The sequence below is a fragment of the Hippopotamus amphibius genome, chromosome 6, assembly GCF_030028045.1.
Source record: "Hippopotamus amphibius kiboko isolate mHipAmp2 chromosome 6, mHipAmp2.hap2, whole genome shotgun sequence".
In the NCBI taxonomy this organism is placed as follows: Eukaryota; Metazoa; Chordata; class Mammalia; order Artiodactyla; family Hippopotamidae; genus Hippopotamus; species Hippopotamus amphibius.
Genome location: NC_080191.1, coordinates 21,063,948 through 21,085,037, shown reverse-complemented (window position 1 = coordinate 21,085,037; position 21,090 = coordinate 21,063,948). Strand labels below are relative to the sequence as shown.

General features: G+C 40.9%; 1 protein-coding gene across 1 annotated transcript in view; it reads right to left on the bottom strand.

Moving 5' to 3' along the window:
* SLC16A10 (solute carrier family 16 member 10) overlaps positions 1 to 19,937 on the bottom strand; it is a 124,148-nt gene extending 104,211 nt beyond the window's left edge. Inside the window, exon 1 of the mRNA XM_057739223.1 lies at positions 19,452 to 19,937. Coding sequence (XP_057595206.1) covers positions 19,452 to 19,791 — 340 coding nt within the window. The 5' untranslated portion in view covers positions 19,792 to 19,937. The remainder of the gene's footprint in view (positions 1 to 19,451) is intronic.
* Between the last annotated feature and the right edge of the window lie 1,153 nt (positions 19,938 to 21,090).

Genomic DNA, 21,090 nt, shown 5'->3' with positions numbered 1-21,090 from the left:
AAACCCCTTTTGATTTTTACTCATTAACTAGACATTGGAATGCGCCATGGTGTATAATCTGTATTAATGTGTGAATACAAGTTTTGCCTACTTCATATGAAGAAAGAACTTATTAAGCAAATAAATTCTCTCACGTGAAGGACTTTCATTTGTTCAGAAACTTCACTGAATGCCCACCCACTCTGTGCCAAGCACTGTGCTGAAGGCAGTACAGATATAACTGTAAACAAGGCAGACACAGATAGCCCCCACTCTCATGGGCCTTATACATCTAGTAAGGAAGACGGGCATTAGCAAATAATTACAACCAAATAGCAAGAAAGCTAATGCCACAATTTATGCCTTGCACAGCACCTGCCACAGTTAAGCTCAGTACATACTGTTACCAGTACCCCAATTTCAAAAACATAAATAGTCTACCCAGTAAAGAATTATGTTAAATTTATAAATCAGGAGTGATACAAAAGGAGGAAAAGAGATGATAAAGTCGTGCTTCAAATTAAAATCGTGGTATAGTGGCGATGGGCGCACAACACTGTGAATGTACTTAATACCACTGAAGTGTACACTTAAAAAATGGATAAAATGGTAGATTTTATGTTATATATTTTACTACAATAAAAAGAACAGCATTTAAAAATTATATTAGGTTGTTAAATGTTGAATCAACTTCACCAAAGATTTAAAACACATAGTACTTCCGAGTCTCAGAATGGGGCATAAAAGGTGGAGAGAAGAGGAAGCCATACAGCACACAGCTGAAAGCAGACAGAAAATGTGAAACTACTTTGCTTCAATTCTCTTCTAACCTTACTGAATTGTTCAGTGCACCTCTGCTGCTTACACAGCCTGCAAAGCACAGCTGAGACGGCAAAAAAAAAAAAAAAAAGAAAAGCCACAACCTTTCATTACAAATTCACGATTTCCAATCTTAGTTCAGTTCTCAGAATTGTTCACCATCCTTTTCCTTCTCAGTAACCAGCTCCCAAACCTCTGCCACGCTCTCATATCTGCTGCTCAATCCCACATGTCACGCTTGACACATAACTTCTCCTCCTAAGAGGAAGCTCTGGATTCCCTCATCTGTGACCTGCTCATGAATCGTATTCCATCAGTCACTTGGTAAATTGACTGTCTCCCTCTCTACAGGCTCCTTCACCTCAAGCTACTCCCATGTTTAAAAAAATTAATCGTTATCTCCCCCCACCCCCGACCCTAATCCTCTTCTAGCTACCACCCTACTTCTCCCCTTTCTCACTTCTTAGCCTACACCCCCATCCCTACCTCCCAGGCACTGCTTCACAACTATAGTCAGGCCAATGAGTGTACACTAGCTGAAGTCAGTGATTTCCCACTGACTCATTTCAATGGACCCTCTTCAGGTTTTTTTAAAAATAGAAAATCTCAGCCATATTTGACTCCCTTGATTGGCAGTACCACCATTCACCTAAAATCACCCAAGTAAAAAAGCTGCCTTTTTAGAGTCCTTGCACACTATTTCACCTCCTCATTCAGGCGCACACACACACACACACACGAAAATACACACTATTATCCTCCTGTTAATTAAGAAACACAGATAAGCATATAGAATAAAATTAAAATAAGGTGCACGAGAGACAAAAACATGTTCACACAAAGACTTACACACAAACGTTCACAGCAGCACTATTCATAGCAGGCAAAGACTGAAAACAACCCAAATGTCCATCATCATGTGAATGTATAAAAAATTGTGGTTATAGGCATACAATGGAATACTACTCAGTAATAAAGAGGACTGAACTGCTAGTAGAGTGGTCCCTCAGTATCTGAGAGGAGTTGGTTCCAGGATCCCTAGGAGATACCGAAATCTGCAAATGCTCCTGTCCCTTATATAAAATGACAAAGTATTTGCATATAACCTATGCACATCCCCCTGTATACTTTAAATCATCTCTAGATTGTAACCCAGCAGGACCCTATGGGGCCTTCCCAGGACAGACCCCTTCCCCATATTCTCTGCTTTAGCTCCTCTCTGAAGTGCGTAGATAATAGTGTCTGATGCACATTTCCTGAGTTGTTTTACAGATGCTAAAACCCCTACTAAACAGAAGACGTTAACTACTTGATGACCAGGAGCATGTAGCCCCCAGACCTACTGGAGCCTGAGGAATGATAATGTTAACCCCTGTGACCCCACCATCAACCAATCAGAGAACTGTGCACGAGCTGATCACACACCCTGGGACTCCCCTCCCGCACCTGGCCTTTAAAGATGCTTTGCTGAAGCCCATGGGGAGTTCAGGTGTTTTGAGCACTAGCTGCCCTGGACTCCTAGCTTGGCACGGTGCAATAAACACTGCACTTTACCTCACCACAACCCGGTGTCAGTACATTGGCTTTACTGCCCGTAGCAAGCAGACCCAATGTGGTTCTGTAACAGGTTACTTATAATAACTAATGTAAATGCTACGTAAATAGTTGCCGGCATGCAGCAAATTCCAGTTTTGCTTTTTTGGAGCTTTCTGGAATTTTTTTCCGGAGTATTTTTTAATCTGTGGTTGGTTGAACCCGGGATACTGAAACCAGGCATATGAAGGGTCAACTGCACATGCAACGACATGGCTGAGTCTCAAAAGCATCATGCTGAGTGAAAGCTAGACACAAAAGGAAACATACTGTGGGATTCCATTTACAGAAAATTTTAGAAAAATCAAAACTATAGTGACAGGAAGCAGATCAACAGTTGTCAGGGGCAGAGGTACAGGGGAAGACTGACTGCAAAGAGGCACGCAGGAACATCCTGGGGTGATGGAATCTTCTGTGTCATGACACCAGTGGTAGCTACAGTACTGTATACATTTGTCAGAACTCAAATTGTAGACTTAAAATTGGTGAATTTTATCACATGTAAGTTACCCCTCAATAAAGCTGACTTCTAAAAATTAAAATGAGTCTTCTAAAATGTGTCCTAGTTAAGGTTTCTGTGTCTGCATTTGTTTTCCATAATCTTAACTCTTATTTTAGTTCTATGGTAATTCAATCCTATGTAGAGTATTGTGTTTCTCATAATACAAATCCTTCTCTGACTAGAAACAATACATAAAATTCTTTTATTTTCAGACACTTTATTGAGGCAACAATTTATGATGTAAGCGTGTGAATTTTATTATTATCAAAATGGTAATATCTTGATTGTGATAAATTAGTATGTCTCTGATTCCACCTGTACAGCAATCTCATTTACTCTCATTTAAAAAGGTTCTTTGGGAACCTCTCGAATGAAGACCTCAAACTCCAAAAGCTGAACACTGGCCTGCCTTTGAGACACTGTACCCACGTGGAAAACACAAGACAAGGACTTCCTCCTTATTTTATTCCCTTGGGATTTAAATGTCTACTTTTCTTTATTCCCACCCCACCCCAGCACCTAATAAATCCTTTATGTTGACTCCTTCAAAATATTTATTTAATGCATAAATAAATGGAACTGCTGTCACCAGAAGACACTTCCTAAACAAGCTACATTCAAACAAATTTTATAATGTTATCAATTTGCCTAATCCTAGTAACCAGAGACATATACACAGGTTGCAAGCCTTAACCTGTTAAGGCAGCTCTGTTAATCCTTAGCTGGGGTAAACCTATGAATGCCTACCTGGAAACCACAAGACAGTGTGGTTCTACATATAGTTCCCTGTGGTTCTACATATAGTTTCCAGAGTTATAGAATGATCATGCTATATTGTAGGGGAGAAAAGGCTGAAAGCAACTAGCTTCCATTCACTTATTATCAGTCTTAGAAAAGCTGATTAATTATGACAGTTCTACTAACTCATTGACTTGCTTTCCAAAAAATGAAGGATATTTCCAGTTAAATAGAGTAATTACCCAAAGATTAGTGGCCGGTGATTAATTTATCCTCTTAAGTGACCATAAATAATAGGGATTACATTGCCTTGACATTTTTCCTTAACCCATTGTTAGTTGCCACCAGACACCCAAAGTCAACATGATGAATTAGAGGAAGAAAGATTAATTGGATTAAGTGTTACTTTTGTCTAATTTTTTTCCAAAAAGAATAATAGTCTGCCTTTTGCTTTAAGTGTCTCAATATTTGTTTCCTAATCAAAGCTACAAAAAACAACCACCACATATACCAACTAATTATTATAATAGCATACACAATAACAAATGAACACTAAGTTATAGAAAACAGTGTATTTTGAAGTCCATACCAAAAAATATGCACTGCTCTTTCCGCGATTTCTAACCTTTGGTATTACCAAATCTCACTGGTGTGTTGGCATGGGATTTAAAAGACTATCTGGCTTCTGGGACTTTCCTGAAGATTCAGTAGTTAAGAGTCCACAATTCCACCGTAGGGGGCATGGGTTCAAACCCTGGTCAGGGAACTAAGATCCCACATGCAGCACGACACAGCCAAAAAAAACCAAAACAGACTGTATGGCTTCTGTTTCTCAAACCAAACTCTGAGGAAAAAATACCTGAGTTGGCCTTCCCACTTCCTCCCCTCCCCGTGATCACTGGATAGCAAATTGACTTGTCAGCAGGCCAGTACTTCAGCTCACGCCAGCAAGCACAAGAGCAGACACGCATGGTCAAAACAGTGCCCTAAACCCTGACACGTGCTTTAATACAGACCTTATAAATGAAGCCCAAAGGTACTAAACGATGAATCAGCTACTGGAAGGAAGGGGAGAGGGTAGGGGTGTCTTGGCTTACAAAATAAGGTGGATACCCTCCTACTGCACAATCATCAGTTTTACTGGTTCTTCCTCCAGGGTCACTGCACCTCCAGCACCCTTAGCCGGACTTCAATCACAAGAGAGCGATTCAGGCCCTGAATTCTGAGAGATGCACAGCACAACACGTGAGTCAACAAACACACCCCCATACAGGGACTGTGCCAACCTACTCAGTAACAAGAGTGTCTGACATATCTGTAGTGCATTGTGCATCCAAAGCACTTTGACATTCCATTAACTTACTTGAGTCTCACGGCTACACTGTGCAACAGGAAAACAAGGTAAAACAAACTTACGTGTAGCCAGGCCGTCTGCTTTCCCCTGAATTAGGACTGACTCCACGCCCGGCCAGCAAGCACCAAAAGATAACATCTCCTTCTTGCCACCAAACCTCAGATGTCTGGTATGAACATGCCACAGCCAAGTCCTGTTTCTTAAGAAAATGTATAATATATTCCACCCTACTCCTAGTCAACAGAAAACAATTTCATTTATTCTGCTTTTCTAGTAGCTTTCCTAGACAATTTTTTTTTTTTTTTTAAGGGCACACGGGCTTAGTTGCTCCGTGGCATGTGGAATCTTCCCAGGGCAGGGCTCGAACCCGTGTCCCCTGCATTGGCAGGCGGATTCTTTACCACTGCGCCACCTAGGAAGTCCGACAATTTTTTTTTAAAGAGTGAGCCTACACTTAAAAGAGTTAGCTATTTTCATTATGAATTGTGAGTGAAGTAGCTGACACAGTTTCTAAACTCTGTGAAGGCTGATCTACAAGATAACATCTTCCTGTTGAACAAATTTTCCACCACTATCAATACTTTACATTTAAATTAGAAACATAAAAAAAATTATGTTGAAACGATTCTAAGCTACTCTCACAGGCTCTTGGTCTAGAATACCTTGAAAATAAGATTTACAGACTGCCTTAATCATATCATGAATGCAAGAAACAGTAAATGCCAATAGTCGCAGAGCTCATGTAAAACTAAAGGGGGAAAAAACTAAGTCTTAGGACTAAGTTTTAGAAATACTGTACTTAAGACAATGACAGTAAAAAATACAATCTGACCTTTGGAAAGCTGCAAATCTGAATTAGAGAACTCTAAATGCTAGAAAGATTTTTTTTTTAAGGATGAAGTTTTGTTACTTTTAAGTAAGACGACTTCAATAGAAACCAACTAAGCTACCTAGGAGCAGCCCCTGGGGCTTCTTGAGACAGAATTTGAGTTTCTATTATTACATTACATTCCTCTTAAGAGACAGAGGCTCTTTCCAAAGCTCTACCTCTGGCCTCAGCTTCACTCTGAGGCTCCAGGTTTACATGTCCAGTTATCTGCTTAACATCAACCCGATGTCCTGCTGGCATTTCACACTCATATGTCTAACAACTGAGTCAGCCTTTCCCTGTCAACTCCTCCTCTACATGCCCCTGGTCCTATCAGTGGCACCATCCAAGACTGTCTACATCATTTGTAGGGCTGAGTACAAAACAAAAATGTGGGACTCCTAGTTCAAAAATTATTGAGACACAGTCCCCAGGCATATGCATCATCTCTGTTTCCATGTCACTGTCCACACCCATCACTCACCAGACTTCCCTCAGTTTGTCCTCTGAAATGTCTCACGTCTACCCCTTCCTCCCCACTTCCACTGCTGCGCCTCAAATCTACCCCAGCTCTCAGTCAAGACCTCTGAAATTGATGTCCCTCCTCTTTCTTTCCCTCTGCAATCCAGTCACAACCTTTCAAGGTACACTTCAGAAATCCTTGATATCTTCCCATTGCGTATTAAATCACATCCAAACTTCTTAACTTAGCACTCAAACCTTCCATTCCCCATTCTTTGTCAGCCTTATCTTCTGGGGCTTTCCTCTAAAAATCTTGGGCTCTTGCCAAACCAAATTCCTTGTCATTCACTTAATGAGTCCAGTGTGTAGTCGAGTATAAAGAGCCTGGGTCCTGATGCCAGAGACTTAAGTTCAAATCCAGCTCCACTACTTACTAGCCTCAGTTGCCCATCTGAAACCATCAGGACTTCCCTGGTGGTCCAGTGAGTAAGACTCCACACTCCCAACGCAGGGGGCCTGGGTTTGACCCCTGGTCAGGGAACTAGATTTCACATGCTGCAACTAAGAGTTCGCATGTCTCAACTAAGAAGTCTGCATGCCACAACTAAAGATTCCACATGCCATAAGGAAGACCTTGCACAGCCAAAATAAGTAAATAAACATTAAAAAAAAAAAAACAGGGCTTCCTAGGTGGCACAGCGGTTAAGAATCCGCCTGCCAATGCAGGGGACACAGGTTCAATCCCTGCTCCAGGAAGATCCCACATGCCACGGAGCAACTAAGCCCGTGTGCCCAAAACAAAAACAAAAACAAAACAAAAAAAAATGAGGCTCATAATGGCAGTTATACCATAGGATAAATAAAATGATATAAAATACATGGTAAAGCACAGTAAGACATTCATTATTTGACTGTACCCTCCCCTGGGATAACTTTTCTGCTAAATCTACTAAAGAAGGTCTACCAATCCTTTAAACCCTAACTCAAAAGCTACCTCCCTAAGCTGTCCCTGATCATCTCAGTCATAAGTCATTTTGCCTTCCCCTAAAATCTGATATCTTGTTTACACTGCATTTAACATGAGTGGCATACTGCCTTCAAGTTATTTATATACATAGCATTTTGTCTCCCCTCATAACCTCTCAAGAGTATGGACTATGTCGAATTTCTGTTTCTTGCATGGCCCCTAGTACATAGTTTGTGCTCCAATGATTTCTACATTACTTTTAAAAATAAATAAGAGCAGGACTTCCTTCATGACATAGTAGTTAAGAATCCAGATGCCTGCCAGTGCAGGGGACACGAGTTCGATCCCTGGTCCAGGAAGACCCCACATGCCACAGAGCAGCTAAGCTCCTGCACCACAACCCCTGAGCCTGCACCCTAGAGCCCACATGCTGCAACTACTGAAGCCCAAGCACCTCGAGCCTGTGCTCTGTGACAAGAGAAGCCACCACAATAAGAAGCCTGCGCACTGCAGCAAAGAGTATCTGGGTCTGGAAGAGGCTGAGGTAAGGTGACAGCACAGACAAAGAATGAGACAGGGCTGCTCTTGAAGACTTGAGCCTCTCAAGTATGAGGTGTCACCTGACGGAGTCACTATGTCCTCATGGTCAAGTCTCCAGGCAGTTAATTTCCACCCCTCCTCCCAACTCCAAAAAAGGGCTTGATCAATAGCTGGGCTGAGAGAGCAGAGGAAAGGGAAAAGGGCATGTCCCACCTGCCAAGGTGTGTCAGGTCAGAACCTAAAGACTAGGATATTCTCAGGTCTTTCTAGTGTTCCCACCTGTGGTAACAAAGTTTTACTGTAATATATTCACTGGTATGTGTCCTCTTGTATTTCCACATATTATCTATAATTCCAAGCCATTTACTGCTTCTAAAGGGCTCCAAAGCTTGGAAAACACACTGCCCTAAAAGCAAGGAAATATGATTTAAAATGAATTTTTTTAAACACCATTGGCAATTACCAAATTAGCAAATATTAATAAAAATAAAACCTAACATCGGTAGGGTTTTCAGGAAGCCAGTATATTGCTAGTGCACAGTAAATGGACTCAAGTCCTCTAAAGAACAATCCGACAATGTGTAACAAGCATTATAAAGTTGTTCATACCCTTTGAACCAGTAATCTCACTTTTGGACATATACCCCAAGAAAGCAATCCAAAAGGAGGAAAGAAATTTGCTCAAAGACGTATACAGATATGCTATTTACATTGCATAACGGCCTGCAACTCAAACACCCAGCAAAGGAGGCCTAGAGGAGTGACCTAGCGTAGATCAGTATGATACCTGAATACCACATTTACTGAAAACATGAAGCAGGTACACTACCTGATAAAGAAAAATTTACCTCAATAGGAATATTCACTGAAAATCGAAAACAAAATATTCACATATAAATCTACAATTCCTTATTTCCAATTTTGAAATCCCAAACCCAAAGTTTTTTGTAAGATGGCATCAATTATCACTTGGAAGTAAAACATGATCTGAACTGACATGACGCTACTTATGGTCTCTATCTGTCCCAACTATTCTGAATAGCCATATATTTTGTGGCAGAAACCTCAGTGTATTAGATTACAGGGAGTTGCCTCAGACTCCCCTGGGGGACTGTAAAAAAACACAGGTATATGAACCAGGTTACTTTTTTAAAATCCAAAAACTTTGACCCCAAAACACATATGGCCCCAAGAGTTTCAGATAAGGGATCGTGGCTCTGTACTAATGACATCAGTTGTAAATTTAAAGTAAAAACGTTGAAGTTTGGTATTCCTTGGCTTTGTTGAAACAAGTGTCTGAAGGAGTACATTCTTTCAGGAAGGCTCGTTATAATGCTACATCAGCAGGAGTGTGTGAAAAGACAAACCAAATCTCTCTCCAAATAATTAAAAATTCCAAGTCAATAAAACTGAACTTATTACAATCTCTTTTTGCTTAGATTCAAGAAGATTCCACAGCATTTCTAGAAAAGGGTCAGTCTTCTATCCTACTGACCATCATTTACAGACACAAGTTTATTGGAAGAAATGATAAACTCATATTTTGTAAAGAACACTGAGCTAAACAAACACATGAAAAGATGCTCAACATCACTAATCATTAGAGAAATGCAAGTCAAAACCACAATGAGGTATCACCTCACATCAGTCAGAATGGCCATCATCAAAAAATCTAGAAACAATAAATGTTGGGGAGGGTGTGGAGAAAAGGGAACCCTCCTGCACTGTTGGTGGAAATGAAAATTGGTACAGCCACTATGGAAAACAGTGTGGAGGTTCCTTAGAAAACTAAAAGTAGAACTACCATATGACTTGGCAATCCCACTACTGGGCATATACCCTGAGAAAACCATAATCCAAAAAGAAACATGTACCATAATGTTCATTGCAGCACTATTTACAATAGCCAGGACATGGAAGCAACCTAAATGCCCATCAACAGATGAATGGATAAAGAAGATGCGGCATATATATACCATGGAATATTACGCAGCCATAAAAAGGAATGAAACTGAGTTATTTGTAGTGAGGTGGATGGACCTAGAGTCTGTCATACAGAATGAAGTAAGCCAGAAAGAGAAAAACAAATACCGTATGCTATCTCATACATATGCAATCTAAAAAAATGGTACTGATGAACCCAGTGACAGGGCAAGAATAAAGATGCAGATGTAGAGAATGGACTTGAGGACACGGGATGGAGGGTGAAGAGGAAGCTGGGACAAAATGAGATAGTAGCATTGACATATATAGACTACCAAATGTAAAATAGATAGCTAGTGGGAAGCTGCTACATAACATAGGGAGATCAACTGAAGGATGGGTGATGACTTAGAGGGCTGGGATAGGGAGGGTGGGAGGGAGTTGAGAGAGGGAGGGGACATGGGGATATAGGTATAAATATAGCTGATTCACTTTGTTGTACAGCAAAAACTGGCACAATAGTTTAAAGCAATTAAATTCCAATAACGAGCTTAAAAAAATAAAAATGTAAATAAATAAATAAGGGGGAAAGAAAGAACACTGAGCTAAAATTTGTCATTTAAAAGCATTACTTTAAATCTTTTAGTTTAAATGATCACTTAATATGTAGACATTTTTTATCCAGGCAAAGTTTTTTTTTTTCTGGTGGCAACACGTTTGCCTTTGAGATTTTTTTTTTGCTGGTGGTCAGCAACAAAATGTGGGGAAATGCTCTGTTTGCCTTTGCCCCCAAACAAGTAGCCTGTGTACCTCTTTTTTGGGGGCAAAGGAGGATTTTAGATTAGTAATTATTTATCATTCTGGATTTAATGTTTCCTATACAATTATGCACACAAACACAAATATTCATCTATTATCTTTTCTGACCCTTCTCTAGTCCCTCTACCCCACCAAAAAGAGAAATATCAATAAGAATTTTATGTGCTCTGTCTGGCTGGGGCTCAGGTGTGATAAGCACCGTACGATCTAGCTCTTAGTGATTGTTCATCTGATGTTAAATATCTCCATTTTGATCCAAACAAAATGTGGCCAAATAATGTGACGTGATTTAAAATCAATTCCCGGGGATTTCCCTGGTGGTCCAGTGGTTAAGACTCTGTGCTTCAAATGCAGGAGGCACTGGTTCAGTCCCTGGTCAGGGAACTAGAATCCCACATGCTGTGCAATGTGGCCAAAAAAAAAAAAAGCCTCGCCTGCTAATCTGTTCATATACAATTAACAAAAGATATTCATTAAAAATAAAATAAAATCAGATCCCTTTACCAGTTCCAGCCTATTCCATAATTAACATTTTTCTCAGAAAGAGACAACCTAACAACTACAATGAAAACTCTGTACATCTATCATTTATTCCTACAAAACCTCTCAATCTTAGGGCCAGTTTACTATTACAGTCATTAAAGTTAATACTCCTAATGCTAATGGTTAATTATTTTTAATATTAATATTTTTACTATAAAAGCAACACTTGTTAAGCAAAGAAAAAGTAGAAGCTACAGATAAACCAATAGAAAGAAACCCAAAAACCTGGCACTGGGAGGTAACTTTGGAGTTGGGGGTATTGCTGCCAAAGTTCAAGTGTTACATTACTATAGGACAACAACAGCAGCTTTCTGCCCCCATCTGCATTAAAACATCAATTAACTTTGTGGAATGTCATTGTTTAAACAACCATTGACAAATGTGAATCCTTTGACATGTTGCCATTTGAAATTGGAACATGAAGTCAAAACTAATAAAAAGGATAATTAAGCAAGATGAAAAGGGTTTTCACTATTAAAACCAGTCACCAGACTAACACACTCGACTTGGCATTAGTACCTACCTTCCCAGAAAAGTCAATAAATACCTATTTAATGAGTAGTGGTTTTCTACTCTAATGAAACGTAACTCAGAATTGGTTTTTGGATCCAGTCTTAGTTGGTCACAAGACTAAATAAATTTTGACTTTCTGAACACATGCAGAACACTGTTGATGCAACTCTTTACCAAAAAAAAAAAAAAAAAAAAAGGGGGAAAGCTGAACCACAGACCTGCACCTTTCCCTGAGTTTTATACGCTAATTTAAACACTGACCTTTCGTTTAGATTTAAATACCTAATGATAGAAAAGCATACCTTGAACTCAATTTAAAACTCCAGTCACTGGTTCTCAAGTTGGGGGACTGCAGGAAGAAGGCAGCACGGTTCCCCTCTCATATCAGAGAGGTACACTTAGTTTTAAAAAGCATATTCAATATTATAATTTTGTCTTTAAAAAAAAACAAAAAAAAGAATCCTAGGGAATTCACTGGTTGTCCAGTGGTTAGGACTTGGTGCTTCCACTGCAGGGGTCTGGGTTCAATCTCTGGTCAGGGAACTAAGATCCCGCATGCTGCGTGGGGTGGCCAAAAAAAAAAAAAAGAATACTAATTGTTTCCATAATACACTAAAAGTAAAGTGACAAAATCTTAGCTGGTGGAAAAGATACAGAAGCATGGCTTTATCTTCTGGGTATTAGGGAATCTCACTCAAAAGGTAAACTACCCTTGAGGTGTGGATCAAAATTTTCAAGAGCTATGAGACTTTTATGTTTGGGAACAAAGAGGGTTAGAAACACTGTTTTGGTCCATATAAATTATCTCAAATCTTTATTTCATGTGTATCCCCATAATTAAAAATTAGTGAAATGCAATAGCCAAGACATGGAAACAACCTAAATGTCCACTGACAGATGAATGGATAAAGGAGAGTGGTACATATACAAACAATGGAATACTACTCAGCCATTAAAAAGAATGAAATAATGCCATTTGCAGCAACATGGATGCAACTAAGGATTATCCCACTAAGTGAAGTAAATCACAAAGAGAAAGACAAATACCATGTAATATCTCTTACATGTGAAATCTAAAATATGATACAAATGAACCTCTCTATGAAACAGAAACAGAATCACAGACATAGGGAACAGACTGGTGGTTGCCAAGGGGAGGGATGGTGTGGGAGATTGGGGTAAGCTTTTATATATAGACTGGATAAACAACAAGGTCTTGTATAGCACAGAGAACTATATTCAATATCCTATGAGAAACCATAACGGAAGAGAGTACTGAAAAAAAGAATATATATATGTATAACTGAATCACTTCGCTGTACAGCAGTAATTAACACAACACTGTAAATCAACTATACTTCAATTTTAAAAATTAGAGATATGAAAAAAGACTTTCAATTTGGGAATAAGGCAAGTCACCTCCTCAGTTCCCTAGTTCTAGTTCCTACATGCAAGGTGGGATGTAGGCATTTTACTGTTAATGAAGATAACTTAGCTAAGAAGGTATAACCATGCACATCTGATACACAGATGACTAAGAGCACTGCTCTCCTCCATCACGCCAGTCCTAGAGGGCAGCTCTGGGTGGTGCACAGCTCCCAGGAGGGATGGAGTTGCTCCTTCTGAAATACTGCCATAAAAACACCCCCAGTTCCTGCCTGGGTGGCACCAAGCTAGGTGGGTGCTCCAATCTGGGGTGAGCCGACTGTTAGAGCGATGTTTGGGGTTTAGTTTGTTTTTGTTAAGGTTTGTTTGTTTCACTTCAATATGAGATCAGATCTCTAGCTGGGCTGTGATAACTAAATGAAATGGACTGGACAACTTCACAGGATGTCCCCTAACTTGGGTAGGAGACACTTTAAAAAGGTTCTAGACAACATTTAGGTAAATATACAGAAAATAGTTTTAAGGGGATAAAACGGCAGGATTCTACATTTCAAGACAACTTTAACAGAAGGATAAATTTTTGTTATGCTAAAAAGATGCTCTTAATTCAATTTAATGGATGTAAATACTGATACCATGTGGCCCAATCTTAAACTGTGCAAGCTGCAACTTCATTATCTATAAATGGAGGTAATGACGCACTACAAGACTACTTTAAAAAAATAAAATTAAGTAATGTATATGAAAACCCTTTCTTTATGGTAAAGGTCTATGCAAATTATCACTTAAACACAAATATGGGTTATCTTAAAAGTGCCTTTCACAAGATGCTAGGTTAGGATGAAATGATGTTCTCTGTTTTCCACTCAGCTTAATTCGTAACTCATTTGAATTCGTGCTACCCCCAAAACATTCCACGTGTATCAGAAACATAGCAGAGTTGCATAAAAGCATTGTTTATCCCACAGCTGTGATACAAGAAACAAAATGGTCAAGCATTTCGTGAGAATCTCATAAGGACCAACAACCACACCGAAGAGAGGAGTGGCACACATAAAGGCACAGAGGCAAAGACAGCAGGATAGATTTTGGAAAGTGAAAGACCTTTGACTAGGCTGGAGCATAGAAAGCCAAGAAGGGACAGGGACTTCCCTGGCGGTCCAATGGTTAAGACTGGCACTTCCACTGCAGGGGACGCAGGTTTGATCCCTGGTCAGGGAACTAAGATCCCACATGCCCCTCAGCACGGTCAAAAAAAAAAAAAAAAAGAAAGAACTCTCCAGAAATACATAACATGGGTCTTGAACACAAAGAAGAAATTTGGAAATAACAATTCCAAGACAGTGGCTAGAGCCACAGGGCATACGAGACACCCAGGGAAGGCAGGAAAAGTGAAGCAAGCCTGGGACTAAGCCTCAAGGAACTGCAACCATTGATTCAACAAAGACCCATTTAAAACAATACAACAAATCATGTCAAGAGCACAGAGCACCATTTATTCTAAAAGACACCTGAAAACCTCTCCTGAAATAACTGGAACTTTTATTTTTGGTTGAGTTGGTTCTTTTGGCAGTTAACTCTATTGATAAAAATCCCATGATAAAACACCACAGGAAAACGCATGTTGTTGTGCTTAATCAGAATCGACTACACAGTATTTACACTTTTCAGTCTTGCTCTGAATTCAGAAACATTCTGGAAATGGACTATGAAATGCTCACACCATGCTCATTCCTTTGTTATTCCAAAATCCTGGAACTATTTTTGCGGTCTAACTTATTTTAACAGGGAGTTTAGATGAATTCACATGGATGTTTTAGGATGGAGGAGAATAAAGGAAATTCAAGCATCATAACAGCTGCCATAAGTGAGTTCTCTTGGCTTTTCAACCTCTCTTTTCAACCTCTCTTTACAAATAAGAGTCAGGTATTTTCCTCATAGTGAAAGATGTACAGGATAGGACCATGAATCAGATTGTTCAGATTGTTCACTGTAACCATTACTAAAAACTTTCCTATGACATAGAAATGGTTAGTTATGCAGCTTTCCCACCCTTAGCATTAGAAACCAGACATAGCAGTTCAGTTCTGAACTATAACCAAAACCTCTACTGTAGCATTCAACTGCAGTATGTAAATATCAGCACAATGTCAGTATGTAAATGCAAAAACTTTTTTTAAAAAAACCTTCAGGAAGAACTGACTTAAATTTTCAGAGGTGCTAGTAAGACTATGTGGAAAGGTGTTGCAAGATTCACTCACCTCTAAATACTACTAAAAATCCTACTCTGTGATTGTAACTATCTAAAGAGCAATCTACCTCCATACAGGAAAGGTAGAGTTGCATTAACGATTATAACCAAAGAGCCCCCCTCTGCGGACCTTTCTGATAGCCCACTTTCCTTTAAAACCACTGAATTTTTAATATCTTGACTTGTATTTGAAAATAATGCACACTGTTTCCTAAACTTATTTAACCACAGGCCTCTTCTTTAAAGAAACGCTATTAAAGAACACATTTTGGGAATTACTAAAAGAAGTAGGGGTCTTCTTGACCAAGCCTCTGGACCACAAAGACATAATTTCTTCAAAAGAGTATCATTAATGACCCTAAATACTGATTTTGAAAACATACTTGTTTTAAACAGTTATTTTTTAAATGTCTATATACCACTAAAAAAATTTTTTTTATTATTTTTCCAGGAAGAAAGCAAATAAGTAAATTAGACTAATACCCTGGTAAGAGTCAGGAAGCTAAAAGAACCCTGAAATCTTTCTCAGTTCCATGAAGGAACTGAAAATAGGTTTACCAATATCTAGCAAAGTTAAAACAAGGTTAAAATTTCTAAGGGAAAAGAATGTTCCAGTTAACTGTAGTATCTGTTTTAGTTTTCCCAAAAGTGTCTGATCTCCCCCCACACGGGTAAGAAGCATACACATATGAAGAGATAAAAACTTAACTGAAAAGAGACAAATCAAGCTCAGCTTGCTCCCTCTGATGGACCTTTCTAACACAGCAGGATGTGCAAGGCATATCTCTTGAGTGCCATGTCCTCTGCAGCCAGGAGAATGTAACGGGGCCGTGATGCACTCAATATTTTTCATTGGTTCTACTGCCTAAATTGGAGTTCGGCTTTCTTCCCCTTTCCGAAATCTTATTTTCACAAAGTGAGACTTATTGCCACAGAGAAAGAGGCCATCAAATGCCTTTCCCAGCCTCCACCAATCGTGGGAATTTCCTTAGAATTGCAGCTGTTAGTAAGACTGAGTCCAAGTATATTATAAAGAGGAGCACTCTGTTTACTTTCTTGTATCCCATAGCAGATCAAAAGCTCCTTGGGAACAGCTGACCTTGTCTCTCAAGAAGAGATAAAACCTGAGGAAGGTTCCTTTTCAGTTCTGCCTAGAAATACTGTCCTGCCATGGATCAGTCTAAAGGAAACTGGTTCTTCAAAGGAAAGAATTTTTGCATGAATGCTATATGAAGTTATCTTGCTTCTCCAAGAACATCTACCTATACTTCAAAAATCTACTTTTTTTTTCTTTTTTGGCTACCTGCGTGGCTTGCAGGATCTCAGGTCCCCAACAACGGATTGAACCCAGGCCACAGCGATGAAAGAGCAGAATCCTAACCACGAGACCACCAGGGAACTCCCAAAAATCTATTTCAGTGAGACATGAACAACTGGCAATTGCTTATTGACAGCCAAGCAAGATCAAGAAACAGGGACCCTGATCTTTCAGACTTCTCTTCTAACACCAGAATTCCTAGTATAGTACTCAGTCAATTTCTAACATTTCAATTAATCAAACATAACACTGGATTAGCAGAATGTTATCTAGCCAATGCAATATGATCAACCATTAAAAACCTAGCTTCTGGAGTCAGATAAACCCAAGGTTGAACCCCGGCTCCACTGCTTAATCTCTGTAAGCCTGAGTTTCCGCATCTGAAAAGAAAGATTAAATAAAGCCTATCCAATGCAGTTGCAGTAAGGTTTAAAATAGGAATGCAAGTAAAGTGCTTGGCACTGGGCCTGGCACATGGGAAGTTCTCAAGAAATATGAACCATCATTTGGAAGCCTAGGTTACCATTCCACCACCACCTTCCTGTGTATCCTTGGGCTAATAACTATGAAGAAGCTAATGAACATATGGAGACACGATGAACTGCCCTCTAATTCCAGAATTATCAATCATGAATAAGGTAACAGAAAATGGATGGAAACTTTGAAAAAATAAAAACCGTAAACAATTCCAGACATGTTTTACATTGTACTCGAAGGTAGCATATGTTTGATCACAGATGACTCAATATTAGAATATCAAAATAAAAAAGCCTGAATAGTTAAACTTCAAAGCAGGTGTTCTCAAACACTTCAGTGCCTATTTGTAGATGAGTTTACATGAAACACCAGTGTGGGGGGGAGAGAGGGAGGGAAAGAAGGGAAGGAGAGGGGAGGGAGAAGGGAGCGAAGAAGGGAAGGAGAAGAGGGAAAGACAGAAAGGGGCGGGAGAAAGAGAGAGAGGAAGGGAAGAAAGGAAAGAAGAAGAGAAATAAGAAGGGAGGGAGGAAGGGAGAGAGGGGAGAAGGGGAGAGAAGGAAGGAGGGAGAGACAAGGGGGGGAGGAATCTCAACATTAACTGCCTTAAAGACAATCCTGTCACCATTTTTTCACCGATGAGGTGACCTCAGACCTTAAAGTTTATCTGCTGTACACGTTTCACATATCAACCAAGTACAAGCACAGGCCGTTATGCCATCAAGTTGGGGTGTTACACAGGGCCATAACAAGTGCACAGGGCCTCTCTGCAGGAATTAGATAAAGGGCACCCAGAGCGCAGGCTGGTTTTCAGTCAGACCCTGAGTTGTGCACCTTTGCGCAAGGGCACAACCAACCACACATGGCAGTCTTGCAGACAAGCACAAACATCTTGAGTATCTAACCGGCACACCTGTATACCTGTTTGTGTGGTACAGATCCACACATACACAAACATGACTGAAAGCCATCAAGGATTTAACTGAGTAAACGGAGAAAGACATTCATCAAAACTGAAAATAGTTTTAAAAAGTTCACAGACACCAACGGATCTACTCACCTGAGTCTGCAAAACCAGTGATAAACAAAAGTGTTTTGTTTTGGTATTTCGACTGCAATAAAAGTCTGTAATCCCAGGAAAGACTATGCTAAACACTGAAGGAACTAGCCTTAAAATGTTGACTCTGTGGATTCTGCCTCCTTGGGCTTTTCCCTGCCAGATACTCAATACACATAGAGAAAAGACACAAAATAATTTTTGTTTACTATGGCCTATCTATCCTGCTAAACTGTACAATATTTGCTGTCCAAGGAAGTGCATGATATTACATTTTGAACACTTTTGTACCCAGCCTTGTGACCTGCAGAACACAACAGCTTTAAAAGCTATTTAAGGAATAGAAATGCCAGGTTAAATATGGTACCTGATTCACATGTGCAAGGAGACAATGTACAAGAATATGCATGGCAGCACTGTCTATAGTAAATTTGGAAGTAACCTAAATGTTTATTAAAGGAAGAATGAATATAAAGTATAATATATTCAAACAATGGAAAACTATGAGTAAAAAATGTAAAGAATTTAACCTACCAGCTCAAATTGAAGTATTATGGGGATAAACTGCAAACAATGCAGAGTAGAAGAAAAGCTTAATAATGACACATACAGTATAATACTCTTTATATACAAGGCTTTAAAACTCCCAACATTACCTCTCCCTTAGAACCTAAGTCTTGCGAATTTTTTGTATGCACACTAAAGACCTAAGGAAAACTCACTCTAAAAATTGAAAATTAAAGAGAAAAAAAAAAAAAAGGACCATTAACCATATAAAGTTGCCCAAATGGCAAGGAGGGAGTCTGATTTAGTAATGGAAATCACTTGGCCCTTTAAGTCATAAGAAGTGTGTTTTATCTCCATTCTGAGCTCATTAAGACACTTTATTTCAGCAAGCTTCACTTTTCTCAAAGTGGGTTGACAACGCCTGCCTTGCAGGATGACATGAAATAATGTATGTAAAAGAATTACACAGAAGGTCATGGACTTGGTAGATCAGGTAATAACCCTCTACAGGGAAAAAAATGTTGAGTGTGCACCTTTTCCATCCAATTTTGTATATGATTAAATATAACAAAGAACACAACAGGAAAGGGCAACTCTTCACCTTCCTCTTCCCAGTCCCTGCTCTGGCTGTCTCCTATGCTTTCTATATTTAGCAAAGTGACACCCCCCTAAATCCCCCCCCCCAAAAAAGAAAAAGACAACCATGAAACAGTGGTTCCTTCAGGACTCCCTTCAGACCTGGAATACATATCTTTCATCTCGCTAGCCCTGCCGCAGGATGCGCGGGGATCCCCGCGCCCGCTCACCAGGGCTGGCCGCGGAGGGCGCTGTGCCTCACCTGTCTTGAAGACCATCTTGTCATCGTCCTTGGACCCGAAGGTCTTCAGCATGGACACGAACAGCACCCCACAGGCGTTCTGGATGCCGAACACCGACCCATTGCACCACATGGCCGCCACCATCACCAGCCAACCCCAGCCCCCCTCAGGGGGCTCAAGGGGCTCCGCGCCCACCGGCCCTGCCAGCTCTACCTCCACCTTCTCGGCCGCCGCCGCCTCCGGGACGTCCGACGGCCCCAGGCCGGGCAGTGGAGCGGCCCCCGGGGGCGCAGAGCCGGGCGGCTGCGCCTCGCTCGTCCCCTGCGCGAAGGCACCGGGCTCCTCCTGGGAGGGCACCATGGCCCGAGGCGCCCCCCTCGGGCGCGAGGGGAGCGAGTTCCCTGCGGGCTCGCGGAGGAGCCGCCGAGTTGGGCTGGCGGGCTAGTGAGGCCGAGACGAGGGCAGTGGAGCCCCCCGTGGCGGCGCCGGGCTAATGCTCGACCCTCCCAGTCCACAGCCTAAGCTGTGTGCTATGCGCTCTTAAAGACGCCGCTCCCCGCCGCCCCGCGACCTCCTGCGGGCGTGGTCGGGGGCGGGACCTGCCCCGGAATCTCCAGATGATTGGGCTTCGGGGAAGCGCAGGCGGCCCACCTCCCTCCCGCAGCGCGCGGAGCCAGGTGCCTGAGGGTGCCCGTAACTGCGCGCGCGCCTGCGGCGGGTTCCCTAGCCAGCGGGGTTGGGGGGGGGGGGGTCACGATTGTGTAGGTCACCCCGCCGCAAAGTGTTCACGGAAGGGGCGAGTCTCCTGCTAGGTGCAGGCTGGGTGGGTCATCAGGACCACAGTACGGGACCTTCTTTAGCCTGAGCTCACTGACAGCCTCACAACCAAAATTGTTTCCTTTTTGTTTTGTTTTTTGGCATTCATCTCATTACTAATTATATAAGGTACGTTATGCCACCTGCTGACTTAAAAAGGAAGTCGAAAAGAGCAGAGGCTTTATTTAATTTCTCTTGCGTTCATATGCAGTTTCCTGTGAATGCTTGGCAGGTTGACCAGGCTCATTTTGGAAGACACAGACTGTTATACCAAAGGCTCCAAATAACAAACGTTTTTGACAGACAGCTGGAAAACATTACGTTTAAACTGCAGCACAGTTGTTTGCACTTTAAACAAAAACTAGCACCTGTATTCAACTCCTTCTGTCTCCCTGAAGCATGGAGCAACGGTGTATGTAAAAGAAGTGAAGAGTGACTAGCTGTGCAATATTCAGCACAGTTCTTAATTTGTCAGTTACATTCTTCACTTCAAAGTCAAAATATGCTAGTTACTTTATGATGGAGTACACAAATGAGTGTGATTGATCACATTTCTGCCTCTGCCTGTTCAAAAACTAGTAGGAAGAAGTCCTGGGATAGAAGTGGGATGGAACCATTAAATTCTCTTCAAAACACTAGAGAAGAAATTTCTACACCAAATCGCCTTTGAGCTGAGCCCTGAATCATACAGGCAACTTCAGTGCCAAAGATAGAGGAAAAGCATCCTAGGTAAATAGCAGAAGCTAAGGGAAAGCTCGGTGTGCTTGAGGAACAGGGAACAAAGCTCAAGTATAATATGTCCTAGGGATGGATTAGAATTGTAAACTAAAGAACAGTCACACA